General features: G+C 33.3%; 1 protein-coding gene across 5 annotated transcripts in view; it reads left to right on the forward strand.

The window, feature by feature from the left end:
- LOC111050411 (protein goliath-like) overlaps nucleotides 1-16,029 on the forward strand; it is a 101,826-nt gene that overhangs the window by 36,146 nt on the left and 49,651 nt on the right. For all 5 annotated transcript variants that reach the window (XR_005572659.1, XM_039439170.1, XM_039439168.1 and 2 more), the window contains exon 2: nucleotides 11,494-11,626. Coding sequence is in view for 4 of the 5 variants with exons in the window: in XM_039439170.1 (XP_039295104.1) it covers nucleotides 11,494-11,626 (133 nt within the window). In the remaining variant the exon portion in view is untranslated. The remainder of the gene's footprint in view (nucleotides 1-11,493; nucleotides 11,627-16,029) is intronic.

Here is a 16,029-nt window from a genome sequence, read left to right on the forward strand (position 1 = left end):
AGTTATTTAGAATAATAACATTTCTACTTTGAAACAAAATATAAATTTCTATCTTCCATAGAATTGGGGCTAAATGACCAAAATATGGGGCTAACCACTATAAAGCTACCACACTGTAATATACAACCAGAGAGAGAAGCATAATAATATTATGTTGATGATATAATGATAATATACTTTCTTTACTAAATTTATTTAACTTTTTATTTTTTAAGTTATATTATAAACATTTATCATTTTCTTTTTAGTAACAAGCTATTTTTCATTAGAACTCTTTCCCCACACACATACTTGTCTATGTGGGGAAAATTCACAAGTGTTTTACATGTACTGTAGTTCCAATGATTTTGTAAATGAAACTCAATTTGAATTTGAATATAATATATGATAATATTATGCTATCTTTTCTCTATGGTACAACTTGCAACCTATCGACTTTTCTATAAGTAGAGTATAGTATGATTCACTTAAAACTGTCAGCATCCCTCATGAACAACATCAATATCTCCAATTCAACCAATGCTGTCAGTTAAAAGTGAATCTCACTTCTAAAGCAGTCGTCATTCATGCGCAAATTCACAAAGGTCAAGAATAGACACCAACAAAAAAATAGTTGAAATCGCTTTTTGTGCTGTGAAGCGTAATTCGCGTCGATTCGCCCCCGGAAAAATAATTATCACAGTCCTTTGTTATCGGTTATCCATTGTCTATAATATTATTATTATCGTCTTTCTTTGTTGCTGCATTCTTTGTCTATACACACTCCGAATTCGGTTTTCTATTAAAGTCCACTCTTGTTTCTGAAGCAGCGTTATCTTCCAAGTCATACCTTGGCTCTCTTTATGCATGTATGCGTTTGCCTACCTACTACCATTCGAATGGCAGCTGTAAAGTTGGATACACTTTAAACTGTCAGTATTCCTTAAGAGGAATCCTCAATGCTTCCCATTGCTGATAGTTGACAGTGAATTTCACTCGTGAATTGCAACAATGGAGTATGAAAACAATGGATAATGGATTGGAGGTGTTTGCTCCCCTATGGTGATTACTGCCTATGGTCACAAGCAGCTCCAGAAGGTCATTGAAGTTGTTTTTTTCTTCTTAGTTATCCAAGACTCTTTCTATTAGTGAAGTAGTGACCAGCTTCTGTAACACCAAACTCAGTAAGGCACTGGTTTTGACCTTACTATTGACAATTGCAACAACAAACGTAGGATATTAATCAAGTCCTATTGTTTTTCACGCCTTACTTCACTTCTTGGTTCAAATTCAATCGGATTTGAAATCTTGAAGTCTCAGTTTATCAGAGATTAACAATGGTGTAACAACCGAAACCGTTCTTTCTAAGTAACAATGAATATGTGGTTTTTGACAATTTCTTAGTATTTTTATTTAATATGAATAATACCACACAATATCAACTTCTTAACTACACAAAAAGGATTTGAAGTGCTTTAAATCCATTGTTAATAAGTATGTACGCGTCCCGTAACTTTGCCTCTAAATTTGAAACTGCATATAGGCAAAGTATGGTTTGCGGGGTGATATTCCCACTTTTAAAAAACATACGCTCCAGTGTACCTAGATCCCTAGATGGAGGAAGCTCCCTACAGATGTTCCATGTTTTTGAACGGCTAGTATTGTAGTCTTGTGGCTCTCTGCCGATAGGCAAAGCTCCAGAACCCGGACTATACTAGCGTAAAATAGAAAAATCTTCAGTTTAAATTTCCTCTGGTACTACTTTGAGATTTTTATGAAGTGCAGGAATTAATATAGTATTTAATGAGATATTTTAATTTTTTTCTATTTTACAAGAAACTGGTTGATTTTTTTCAATATTTAAAAAGTTATATTGTTTACACTGAAAACTTTTGTTATAAAATTGATTTCCAGTCACTGTTCTGTGACAAAAAATTATTTTCGTTTTTACCACCTATCGATATTCCTAATTATTACCTATTCGTTTTCTTGAAAATATCATACCTTATAGTATAGAAAGTACAAAATATAATATATCAGAGTATCATGATATTATCTTCTTTGCGTATAGATATCAACAACTTTTTTTGGATGAATTTGTTTGTTCTTTAGTCTATATCAGCCCTATCACATGTTAAGATTTGGTTCCTGTAATTGCAAATCTCTATTTTTGAAGTTCTTATCCAAGGTATTTTGTGACCAACAGAGGATTCAATTTACGAGAATTATCCAATCAAAATTTAATCTGGTTTCTTGTACATTATAATAAACTTATAAATTGGAAGCACACAAATTAGCGACACACATATTATCATCTACTGTAGCTTCTATAATAGATTACTGAACTGATTCGTAAACATTGATAGTTCCTATAGAAAGTAAAATATATCATCCAAAGAATGTTCTGGATTATGAAAATCACGATCAGAGATTCTTCAACAAAACAAGACAAAAGGAAATGGAATATTATTGGATAGTGGAAATGGATGAAATAACTGAACTAAAAAGGAAATACTCGCATACTGTACTGCCAGGAATAGAATGAAAAAACGGCATTAAGTACTTCATGTACGATACGTGTGAAATAGGGGAAAAGAAAGAGAGTATCAGTCAGTACATTTGCACTCTCACACACGAAGTATAGCGTGATAACTCGATGCATCACGGAAATTCTCCATTTTTGCAACAATGTTGAATTTATTTGGTGTGATTTCTAACTGTTACACTCTAGTCTCTCGTCCCTTTTAGGCGGCTTTAGTCCCAGGGGATAAGTGAGAGGAGAAAGGAAGGAAGAGGAAAAAAGGAAGAGAAAGACTAATGAGAAACAAAGGAAGAGGAAGTGAGAGAGTGAGTATGATTGCGAGAGAACTGATATTCAATTCGGTCATTCACGTCTCTTGAAACCACAGTTAATCCTTTCAAAGATCCGTAACAATTAAAACAGTTTTTCTTATATACCGCTACTTTTTTACCTGTGAAATTCTAGATAGAAACTAGAAAATACTAACAAAATAAATAGAGATACATTAGGATCACACTAAAAAACTCGGGAGTCATTCTTCATTCACATCTTGATGGGACATAATTTTCGCGCTCCAGTTAACTCTCTCCAATTTGCTCTCAATTGTGCTGTCTCTATCAGTCAGTTTTCCGCCCCACCCATAACAGTATTTTCAGTAAACGAACAGTTAACCCAGTTCACTTGACATATTCACGATTTCTAATTTGCATAATAATAAAACTGTACCTTCTTGTGGCACTTATTCAACGGAAGTGATACTTTTTCTTCCAAATGAAAGGTATCGTTCTGTTTTCCGGGTAATTATTGATAATTTGAGAGTCGTTTTCGTTGGGAAAACTCACTCTTATGACACTAATTTTCATTATTATTCATTTTTTGTCACGTGGAAATCTCCTGTGTTCACAATGCACACGTATTTCAGCACTCTTGTTATTTTTTAATGTAATCGCAGAAAATGCACAACTGCCAATTACAAGTAATTTTATTGCAAAATTTGAGTAATGTATTTAAAGTTCTCAATAATTAAGTGACTTTCAAAGCATTTGCACTTAATTAAACTGTCTCTCACAGAGACAGAGAATGGCAGTCAGCGACAGAGAAACAGAGACAGAGAAGAGCAGTAATGAACAAGCGCTGGCTGATAGTTTCACGACTTCAACACTTGGAACTTAAATTTGGAATCCTTTTTTGGTAGTCTCTCAACATATATCAAAAATATTCTATTTTCTTAACGTACTTGCCCACCTGGTTTTGGTGGCGATTTACTATCTTATCACGCTGCAATTGAATCACTTAGATTTTACAAGAGACGGGCGCTCGCTGTACTCCCGTTGGACGGGTGACCGTTCGATTAGGCTGAACTTCATTTTGAACTTTAAAAAACAGTTTTTATTGGTTCGGAACCCACTTAAAGTTGACTGGAGATCCTTTCATAATCATTCGTATTATTATACCTACATCACCCATTACTAACGTACAAGGGTTGAGCTAACTTGGGTATCACTCTCACGAGAGAAAAAATAGTGAAAGATCATCGAGTAACTTGTCATGAGGTTCCTGAAAAACTGAATGATTAATCCAGAACATAACTTGACAACCTGGAAAATTGAATTCCTCAATAAATTCAATTCAATCACTGCAGTTTCAGAAAAGTCAATTAGTTGCTCCTATTGATTCTTCTTCACGAAATATAGGAATCTCATCAAGTTCTTAAACTGTATTCAAGTTTCTTTCCATATAATCACAAATTTAAACTCTCTCGAGTAGACTTTGTCTATGTTTACCAAAATATTTGTGCAGCGACCTTCACATTTTTTATGAGATAAATTTATTTTGTTAAATGCTATTCGAATAGCATTGATACAGCAAGAATGATGTAGGCCTACAGAAAGAGAGATACTGGGAGTATATATGGTTCAGAGTAAGTGAGAGAAAAACTGATTAGCGTAAATAAGAGAGAGGAGGAGAGATAGTGTGAGTGAGAGAGGATTAGTGGTAGAGAGAGAATAATGTAGAGAGGGAAAAATTATTACACTGAATAGTTTTTAGATGTCTAGATGACCGCTACTAGGCCTACTGCAGAGAAAACAATGATTACATCATAAAATTCAGGCCTAAATCGTATCTCTCAAGAAGTGTCTCTAATCTAGTGATACGACAGGATTTATTTGATATAAGTTGCTGTGTAACTAATTCCTGTGATATTAGGCCTAAAATCTAACACCTGGATCTGGGTTATTGTTATACAAGGTTGATTTTGGTTGCGGATGAAGTGAGTTTTTTATAGATAAAATATCCTTTGTGTGCTTTCAAACAGGAATGGATTTTGGGCTTGACGAATCTTTCGGACATAAGTGTCAAATTAATCGGAGTAGAAGGCCTGAAGTGGTGGTTTCCTGATCTGATGAAAAAACAAGATGGCGACTAAATATTGTTTTAGGAAATTGGTATCGAATTACTATGGTGGTCTGCTCAATAGATGAAGGTCTATCAAATGGATACATAATTGTAATTATCCTCAATTATTTTGATACTTTTGAAAATATTATATCTCATAAAAACTTCTTCAAAATGATTGAACAGTTTTTTATAGATATGGTCATCAGAATTTCCACGTTAGATTGTTCTAAAATTTGAACAATTTTCCCATTGATGATAGAATACAATGAGATAATTATTAAAAGTCCTCTAGAACACTGTCACAAATAACAATCAAATTTTGAATGACGCTACTCTTGAACCCTATCAGAGTTTATCAATTCAAAAATAACGCGCACCACTTGTAATTTACGTAATTCAACTCCAATCATCAAGTGGATGCATCACCATTAATCATTACGTCAGGCAAGAAAAATTTATTTTTAATCCAATAAATTGCTAGATTCGTGGCTATCTCACGAATCACGACAGGGTTTTCCATGAGTTTTCTTTATTGCTTCAGTTTGTATGCATGACAAGGATTTCCATGGATTACCTTCATCGTCTAATCAATTTCTCAATTATTCAATTTAGACCACTTGTAGTTCAGAACCTATTGATTATTCTTTATATGCTAGACTATCATTAAGAATCATTCTTCTAAAATAGTGCCCACTACTGGGAGCTTTGAGAGAAATTCCTACAATACTTCTAGGAGTATCGCATCATTAACACAAGCTCAAACAAGTATTTGATACAAGTTACAAGGAGCAAAATAATTAATATCACAATGAAGAAAATCCAAGAGCTTTCCTAGTACTTGCAGGATAGCATTTTGATAAGAATTTAAATGTCTGCTCGATTTTTTTACTGGCGAAAAGATTATTATCAAAGTCCGTATGTGTAAAAATTGATCTGTATATCATTTATCAGCTCTCATACTGTACCTGTCTTAGTAGAATTGTCGAAAACGTAAAAATACCATTAAGGCTAGTTTCTATGGGTATCCACTATATTTCAAAACTTCTACTTACAATATTATTCTGATGGTTTCAGTATATAGGTGGTTCATCACTGTAGGTACTGTATTTCAAACTGTGTGTATACGGTACTTCATACTTCTGCACAGAGAATTAATTTTTGTTGAACTTTATAATCGGCTCATTCTAAGGTCATTTTTCATTTCTTCATCTGCTTATTCTTAGCTCTTACAGTGTTAAAAAATCTGACCCTAATCCTGAGTCATCTGAATTATAACGGTACTTCTTGAAAACTGTGGTCAAGTGAGCTTCCAATTTATGGTGAAACCCTTTCTTTGTTAAATCTCTTTCGAGTTCAGCGTAGAACGTAGAACCAGCATTGCTGCCTAATGAGTAACTGTAATAAGCTGTACATGACGGAGTATATTTTATTGTTGAATCCTGAAAAATGGTTCTATGATGAGGACAGGAAATAATACCACACTTCTTCGGCAGAGAAAATCTGAGAACCGGTGGCTCGAAAAGTGTAGGTGAGAATTAATCTTTTAAGATTATCCTCCTTCGACCCGAAGCATGAGTCTTGAATCATGCATATTATGTGTAATGCACACATCATACATGATGCATCTATTGTGTATAATACGCATCTCCATTACAAGTTAAACAATTCTTCTTCTAATCACCTTAAATTTCTCTCCTGATTCTCCTATTCACCTAATTATTCTCCTAAGAAATAATATTCTCATTGAGTTAATCATTCTTCTAATATGTTTATGGATTGTCAAAATCTAGATTACAGTCCACCCTAGATTTTGACAAATCTCAAAACTATCCTGTGTTTTACATTTTTTATTCGCGTCATCAACTAGATTTATGTACTGAGTTCAAACTTTATTGGACATTTAAAAATATAATTTCGTTTGACTAAATATAATTTCTCAGGCTACTCACTCGTCATCTACGTTTAAAGTGACAGTATAAAAGTTTTTTCCAACCAGTGCCTGCTGCCACCTACCGGTAGAATCCATAGTAACTTTGTTGACCAATCAGGAGATAGAGTAGGCGGAGCATGGAGGATAGATTTGGGGCATGGCTCTAATCTGGACCTGGCTCGTGATTGAGTTAGCTTTATTGTCAGATGAATATTTTATTATGCTGTTGCATAATATTATGTTCTTGCATAAATAAAAATATAAATCTGAGTACCCTTTTTTTGAATTATTTAATCACTACATGTTTCGGACATTTATGCCATTTTCAAGTGATATGAAGTAAATAGATTTAATACTACTGGAAGATTCTTATTTTGATCATATGTTAGTGTATTCATATGTTTTTATGAACTAGGACTGTAAATTTTGGGTTTAAATTCGCATGATTCTATCAAAAATGGGGTTATTGGTGTCTAATTGGATTAAGTTTATTATTTTATCTCTCTTTAATTTTGCTGCTTTATAAATATTAAATTCTTCTTTGACATTCAGTTTTTGACTTTTATTACCATAATTAAGTATTTTCATATTGGAACTTATACCTGAAAGAAGACAATTTCAAACCAACTTTCTAAGAAAAACCAAAAACTTAGCAGAACTTACGCAACATTTCCTCTTGCGTCATAATATTCACGGCCAAGCTCCAGCTTGAAACGTGTTCGTGAAATATATATACATTATTCGAACAATACACTTGCATCTATGTAGCGAATTGTGTTTTAAGATCAAGGTCCCAATAATGGAACAGAACACCCTACAGCTACTATCGGATCGACTGAAACGCAGTATCATCCAAGAAACAATGAGTATGGTCAAGATTATATCTTGAAAAGCTAATCAACTAAATTAAACTCGGCAGTCTTTCACACTTATCATATATCTGTTGGGAGTGTCTTATTAGAAAAGCATTATAATAATAATTAACAATCGCTCGACTGATCATGTGATCGACAATCGTGAGACTGATTGTCGATTAATATTATCGATAATTCCATATTGATTAATAATATCGATAATTCTGAACAGTGTGAATCCTGGTCTGAGAATTATTTCATCATAGTTATTGATGGAAACTGTGGTAGCGACAAAGTTAGATTGCTACTGTAGTTGTGATACAGCTTAAATTTTCAATGGAAAACTTACAGAATTTGTTGGTAAAATAAGACTAAAAAAGTGCATAATAATAGATGTTTTTTTGCCTTTCAAGCAATCAGAGCAATCCGTTCGTCAGAATTAAATAATTCAGACCAAGAATAAGATAAAATATTGATTATACTGAAAATTTATTTTAGTCTCAAATTGAAAAGGCACAGTAAATTCACAGGTTATTAGTAATCATGCTCTTGTGTATTGAAGAAGATGGAGTAATATTGAGCAAGAAAAAATAGACATACCGTTGTGATAAAAATGACTAACAAGAAATGACGAATAATTTCATTCTAATCAAACTCCTATATTATGAAGCTGGAGATTGGATAGTTTCCTAAATTCCTCATGTGAAATATTTTCGAAAATATTATTGTTTGTGTTTGTGTTTATCTATCCTTATCCTCATCTATTGTCCATTGGGATTGAGACTAAACTTGTAGATTTCCATTGTTTATGATTCAGTAATGATTTCATCAATTATTATTGACTGAAGTATTATCAAGTAATAATCGGAACGCATTCACGTATAAATGGTGTTCAATGATTGAGTTCTGTTTCTGTACTTATTTTTAGCAATTAATCATCAATGGTACAATGCAATTATTTAGGTAAAAAATTTAGATTGATGAAATCATTCAAATTTAGTTGTTGAACATCATCATCCATCGGAAATATATTCCAGTCAGTAATGCTTTTATTGATTGGCAATCAAATAATTGAAAACATAATTTTCACAAAGTAGAACTTCAAATCTATTGCCAAAAATCTATTTTCTCGTTTATCTCTCTTTCCATATTCTCCTTAATTTTCTCATTGCTAATCGTCTATTCATACTAGTTCACCTCCTCCTCTGTTCGTCCTCTTCTGTTTTCCTCATCATCATACTTCTTTTCCCCTCTAACAGCATCATCATTATCTGTCTACCATCATCTTCTTTCAGTTATCTTTCTCATACGTTCATGTAAACTCTCGTCCTCCTACTTCTCCTTCTCTACCATCGTCTCTCTCCGTCCTATATCATCCATCTACCTCTCCTCCTCCACCTCATCCATAATCTCTTTAATCCTTCTCAATCATTTTCCTTTCCTTCTTCTAACCTCCCTCCTTTTCCATCATCTTATTCCTCCTTCTCTTCCTTTCCAATCATCGATTCAAATCATCCTTGTTTTCATCTAATCCTGCTCTTCCTTCGTCTTACTATTCAAGCACCTCCTCCTCTATTTTCCTCGTCCTCCTCTATCTTCTCTTCCTCCTTTCCCTTCTCTTATAACATAATCATCATCTTCTTTCTCTAATCATCTTCATTCAATTCTCCTTCTCATACTTCCCTGTACTATGCTCCTCCTACTTCTCCTCCTTCCATTTTTTCTTTTCCTGAATCACCTCCTATTCATTTATATGTTTCCTCCTCCTCCTCTTCCTCCTCCTCCTCCTCATCTTCCTCCTCCTTCTTCTTCTTCTCCTCCTTCTTCTTCTCCTCCTCTTCCTCCTCCTCCTCCTCATCCTCCTCATTCTTCTTCTTCTCCTCATGTAATCTCCTCCTCCTCCTCTTTCTTCTTCGCCTCATCTACCTCCTCCTCCTTCTTCTTCTCATCTACCTCCTCCTCCTCCTCCTCCTCCTCCTCCTCTCACTCATCATCTATCTTCCCTTTCATCCTACTCAATCATTCACCTTTCCATTTTCCATCTCCTCCTCTCACTCCTATTCCATCTTCCTCCTCATCTCAGTTTCCAATCATCGATTCAATTTATTACGCTCAACTGACGGCAGAGCAGAATCTATACTACTCTTCAAACTGTCACCAATCCTCATACAACGTTTAAAACGCTTCCCATTTAAGCAATGCTGACAGTTCTGAATGAATCCGACCATGAACCACATTGATAGGCACCTTCTTGTGTGACCTTTCCTTATGTGTGAGTGACCCATTGACCTTTTTCATTCCACCAGCAAGGTCAGCGTGCCTTGCCAATCACACATTTATTCATTATTGTGACCCTCATTAAACTACAATTATTATTCATCACTTTCAATTTCTGTCAAGAAACTGTGAATCACTAGCAGGAAACTAATAACTTTCAAAAAATCATGAAAACTAATTTATTCAAAAAGCAAATCTACATGAGCTCATAGGTAAAGCTAGTTACATAGTTGCAGAAAGCAACTGGTTACTTGAATATCAATTTATTTATTACCGTTATAATAATACGGAAGATAATACGAGACTTACTGTTGACTCTACTAATAATGAACAACAAAGATATAAAAATATGGAAATTCAGATGTGCACATATAATTGAAGAGGATGAAATGATTTTTATTTTTTATGTTTTTTCAACATCATACTAATTATTCCATTTCGAATTTTTTTTTTTTGCCTTCATTAAAAATCTAGGAGGGCGGAGTTAGGGCGCAGCCGGCCCTCTCTTACACTTAACCCTCCAATACAATTCTATAAGATACGTAAAATGAATGGCAATGATCAGTATGGACTATCCTATTTACAAAAAATTGTATGGAGTATTGGTGATATAGTAATCGTTTTATTTGTTAAGAATTCGAGTAATGAGACATTATTTTATTGATGATCCTATTGAAACAGTAAAACATCAGTTAATGTTTAAAAACAAGCTATAATATTTGAAAATATAGGACAAAACAATTTTAGAGTTGAAATGAGATACAAAAGCGTCATATAATATACTCATATTTTCTCAGTGGCTTTTGAAAAAGATAACATTCAATCAATTTACGATTTTTTGAACTAATTTCTGTTGCAAATCTATGAATTCATAGCTATTGAAAGTTTGATGACGGCTAAATTGATTCCTTGTATATTTTATCGATGTTTACGTGATTAATGGTTTTATTAATTGTTGAGTCAATCACGCAATAACTTTCAATCTTTTAATGGATCATAAATTGCAAAATTCATTCCATTTCTGTTACTCATTTAATCTCTCTAAATTCCTCATTTTCAGAACGAACATTCGTGTGGAATATGGAACTCGTATGTTGAAGTAAAGACATAATCTGTATTATTGAATAATCAATTGTAATTCAAATAATTATCATTATTCATTGGAATTAGAGAGAGAGAGAGAAATTGTTTTCTGTTCAGCCCATTGTTTCTCTCTTACTCATTCCATTGGTATTTTTTCTGCTACAAACGTGGAGTGAAAAACGTAAAGTGGGAAAAATAAAGTCAAAGTTAAGTCAAGTTAAATATATATAAAGTCAAAAAACTATTGACTTTCTAAAATACGAATCAAAATCGGTGGAGGAACCGTTTTGGGCTATGCCTGTTGGTCCTCCCCCATTTACTTTAATTTTATAATAGTGTACTATTTTATCAATGAATGAATTATGAATTAGGTCTATGTAATATAGATGGATAGTATACATATATTTTTTTCAAATTAATAGAAAGTTATTATTTTTGTGTTGTTACAGATAACATCAGTGCAGTTTTCACGTATAAATGGGTCGGCGAAGAGTTAGTAAGACTAATGGAGAATGGTACCAGAGTCTACGCTCATATCTCCATCGCCAGCCGGTGTACAAAACCTTTCAACTCAATTAACAGGTCAGCAAATTTCATTTTTCCAACATTAAATGAATCTAAATAAACTGAAAAAAAAAATTTTACTCAAGGTTTGCTAAGGCGTTCAAGATACAGTATACACTAGAGAATATAAAGATCGTTGGGAATTTCGTTGGAGAGATGAAGATTGGTAGGAATCCTTTTGAAGAGAGATAGTGCGTCAGAAATCTCTCTGGTGCTAGAGGTGCTACTGGTCTCAAGGTGCTAGAGTGGTAGAACCCCACCGAAAATCCGGGTTTCTTTATATCCATAATCCTCTATATTCCACATCCTTACCCCTCACCAAGCCTTAATATCCTCCTACTTGTACCTTTCAAATTTTCCACTTCCCTGTAAATTCTGCAGATTTAATTCATTCATATCACCCATCATTTTCATTTTCAGCTTGCATTTTCACAAGTAGTTTATCATGTACGTACTATTATTGTAATCAATTTTTGATCATAGAATTGTTATTATTTTGTTTGTCATAGGTATTATCAGACCTGGCAATGTAAGATTTATTAAGTAAATATCAGGATATCTGGAGCGATATAGTTTGGTGAATTTCCTATTGGAGGAATTTAGTTAGAGAAATACAGTTATACTCCATACAAAATAACTCCTGACTTGGGAGGGACTTGCGCAGAGAGAAGCATACAGTGTTAGGGATACAACGGCGGTTATGTTTCCGTTCTAAACCAGCCAATTCTCTAATAAATTTCTATTTTATTGTGAGTATTCATGCGCTCATGTTAAACTTACGGAGTTTCCTCTTTGAAAGCCTTCAGTTGACTGACTCTAATCGACAAATTGGCAAATGCGCTTCTACCTATGACTCTATCCATCACAGTAATTGGCTGATCTCCCTCCATTTTTCTGAGTCGCATATTCCTCTAAGTCAAATGTTATTTTGTACGGAGTATAGGTGAAAATTCAATTGCAGTGATGTAGGTATCCAGTTGGTGGGATATAGTTTGTTGAAGATCCTGTTGTGGAGACGTAGAAATCGTTGAGAATCCTCTTGGAGAGCTACATTTAGGTGAAAATCCTGTTGGAGAGACGTAAGAATCGTTTAGGAAACCCGTTGGAGGGGTTTAGTTCGGTGAAAATCCTGTTGGAGAGATATAGTTTCGTGAAAATCTTGTTGGAGAGACGTAGTTCGTTGGGAGTCTCCTTGATAACACATTTTGTTAAGGAATTTTTTTTGAAGAGACAAAGATCATCAGAAAGACCAATGGAAAACAAATAATACGCCTGTTATAAGTTATGTCAGAAGATAAAGCATTTGATTTTTCAACTAGGAATGTGATTTTGAACGATAAAGTAGCTGCATCAATGGAGTTCCAGATTTTAATTTCCTTGAAATGGATATTATAGGTGGGGGAGTATTGCAGATTACAGAAGAAAAATTTCTATTTTTCCACAAAAAATTGAATTAGATTGTGTTTAAAGGCATAACGAGAGATATAAGATGCATAAGTAATATTTTCAACATAATCATATCCGACATTTTTCAATAATTTACTTTTCCAAGATCATTAAAATGAGTTTCCCTTGATTACTCCAATTGATTTCAAATCTCCACAAATCTTTGAAAGATGGGTATTAAAGACTTTATGAATTAAATACATTTTCAAAATAAATTCAATCCCTTTTTTACATAGAACACTGATTGTTAAGTGTATTCCCTTGAAGGCTCCATAGATAAATAAATAAGAACCTAATACGGTTTGAGAGATAAGGGAACCATTCTTTTTTTCAAAGATTCTTTATGTTTATATGTGAAAAGTTCATTCTCAAATCGACAGTTATTGTGAAATTCTAATGAATTCAAATTGAAAGCCTCCTAAATGATACAAAGTGGAGCATCTGTGTATTGTATATTGCTAGATTTCCTCATTCAGATACTTTTCGAAATCGGAATTTCGGAAATCGTATCGGCGGCAAGAATAATATTTATGTCCCAGTTAACGGGATTAATCAAGATTTGTGGTTCCACACATGAATCGAATCGAGATTTGTTTATTTTCTCAACCCCTTTTCATCTAAAGCAAGGATTGCTTGAAATATGAATAGCTGAGGAATCTCAAGATTTTTGTTTACGTTCGTATCCAACGTTTGTTAGTTGACTTTTATCAGAGAATTTTAACATAACGACGCAAAATTCGTAACTATTATTGATCTGCTATATGTTATAGTTCAAAGTAGACGATAGGTGATATTCTCAATAGTTATAGTCCATCTCTCACTACTGATTACTGTATATAATTTTCATCACTGCTTGGTTTATTTGACAGCTATATTTTTGCTGCTAGAAAGCTTATTTAAGCTTGTGAATTTATATTGTGTCTATGAACTACACTTCTGTATCTTGCAGAGCTTGACAGCTTATCTGAAAAGTTCAAAATAAATTAATGTTGACGGATATTCTCAGTTTTTTTCTTAATTTCTAAAGAGAATTTTAACATTTTATTAACAATTATTCTTAAATGCACCAAATAGAATAAGGAATAAATTGATATGATTTCAACAAAAGTGTTGATAAATCAGTTATTTTATATTATTTTTATTATTATTATGTTATATTATTAACAGTCGAAATTGTAAATAAATCACCACTTATATATTATTAAAAGTCGAATTTGTTGATAAATCACCTTCTCATATTATTAATAGTCGAATTTCAGCTTTTTGGGTTCAGTTTTATTGCGAGAAATACAGCTTTCAAAACGTGGTTAATTATGTTATTAGGTTGGAAACTCAATAAATTAATTTGTTCAAAAATAATGTGAAATTTTCACGACCTGAGTTTGACAACAATAACTCACGGTCAATTCGCATACTGCAGTAATTATTATTTGAAATAATTGATACCTGCAATCTTCAAGAGAATTTACTTGACATTGCAACCGATTCAAGAACACTCGAGTCACTCATGAACACTTGAGTTAATTCATGAACAATAAGCCACTGTTTGGAAAGTAATAATTTAAACTGTCAATAATAATAGCTTAGTTTGAAACCTGCAATTGGTCATAGTGCTGCACTCCGTAAAACTGAAAGCAGGAAGAGTTTATTTTAAAATAGTCCACTGAAAAGTGGACTCAATAACCACAAGTTATTAATAGCGCTAACTTAATCCTTGGAAAGAAGTTCACCTATAAATGCTTATCGTCAACGACGAGCTTTTTTCATTAATATACTAAAGAGCAAAAACTAGTTACGTCTATGGAAGGCAATAATTTAATAACATTATTCACATCCCACTTGCAGCCTTGTATTACGATATTAAACAATAATGGTTTAATCAATAGCAATTTATTGACACAATACATTTATTATTACTTCATAATTCAATCAATATCGGGAGAAATTGATAAAAAATACAGAGCTTTCTAGTTTACTAAAATTTAGAGCTCTTGATTGAGAACTAGTGTTTCAAACAATAGTGATAATGAAAGGCCTTGCAAGATCAGATCGGATTGCGAATTTGACGGACAAAAAATTATAATAACTTCATTATACATATTTATTGGTTTTTTGAGACCCAGCTTTCTTTTCAATATTACTTAAAACTCCACCATGAAAAAATATGAATGGGATTCTTTCAAATTTATTATCAATTAGTTGGTACATAAAATATCAGGCCAATTGATAGTTCCATATTTAAATTACTGTATTCATAATTGGTAATGAAGAGCTTCTGGTTGGTTAGAGTGGAAAACTCCAAATTCTGATGTCAAACATTTTAAAAGACTTTCTTCATTGAATTCAATTATTAATTTGATAGCTTCGAATAGCCCAACTTCATCATCTATATATATATATATATATAAAAGCGAAATGGCACTCACTCACTGACTGACTGACTGACTCTGTATTTTAACTAATATTTTAACTCTCAGGCCCGGTTGCACAACAGCCGGTTAAATTTTAACCGTGATTAATTTTATGAGAACCAATCAGAGAAGGCGTTTTTGAAAAGACGGCTTCTCTGATTGGTTCTCGTGGAATTAATCACGGTTAAAATTTAACCGGCTGTTGTGCAACCGGCACTAAGGGTTGTTTTTAAGGGTTTAAAGTTCGTCTTTTAGCATGTATATTCTTCTTCTCCCAATCTCTTAATTATAATATTGAAATTTCCATATCATAAGTTACTATAGAACTATAATCTAGATAGAGTACCTCTTCGAAACAGTTGTTAACTGGCAACTAAATTAATAATTTTGTCAGGTTGGCATTAAGTTGAGCTGACTTTGTTAGGTTGGCACCAAGTTGAATATTTAAATGCATTTATCGCGGAAAAATTGATTGGGCACTGCCACGGTATATAGAAGAAGACAGTAGGTGTCACGCGCATGTTTGTGCTAAATTTCCGGTGTAGCTGACGTCATTTTATATCC

This window comes from Nilaparvata lugens, chromosome 12 (assembly GCF_014356525.2).
Source record: "Nilaparvata lugens isolate BPH chromosome 12, ASM1435652v1, whole genome shotgun sequence".
In the NCBI taxonomy this organism is placed as follows: domain Eukaryota; kingdom Metazoa; phylum Arthropoda; class Insecta; order Hemiptera; family Delphacidae; genus Nilaparvata; species Nilaparvata lugens.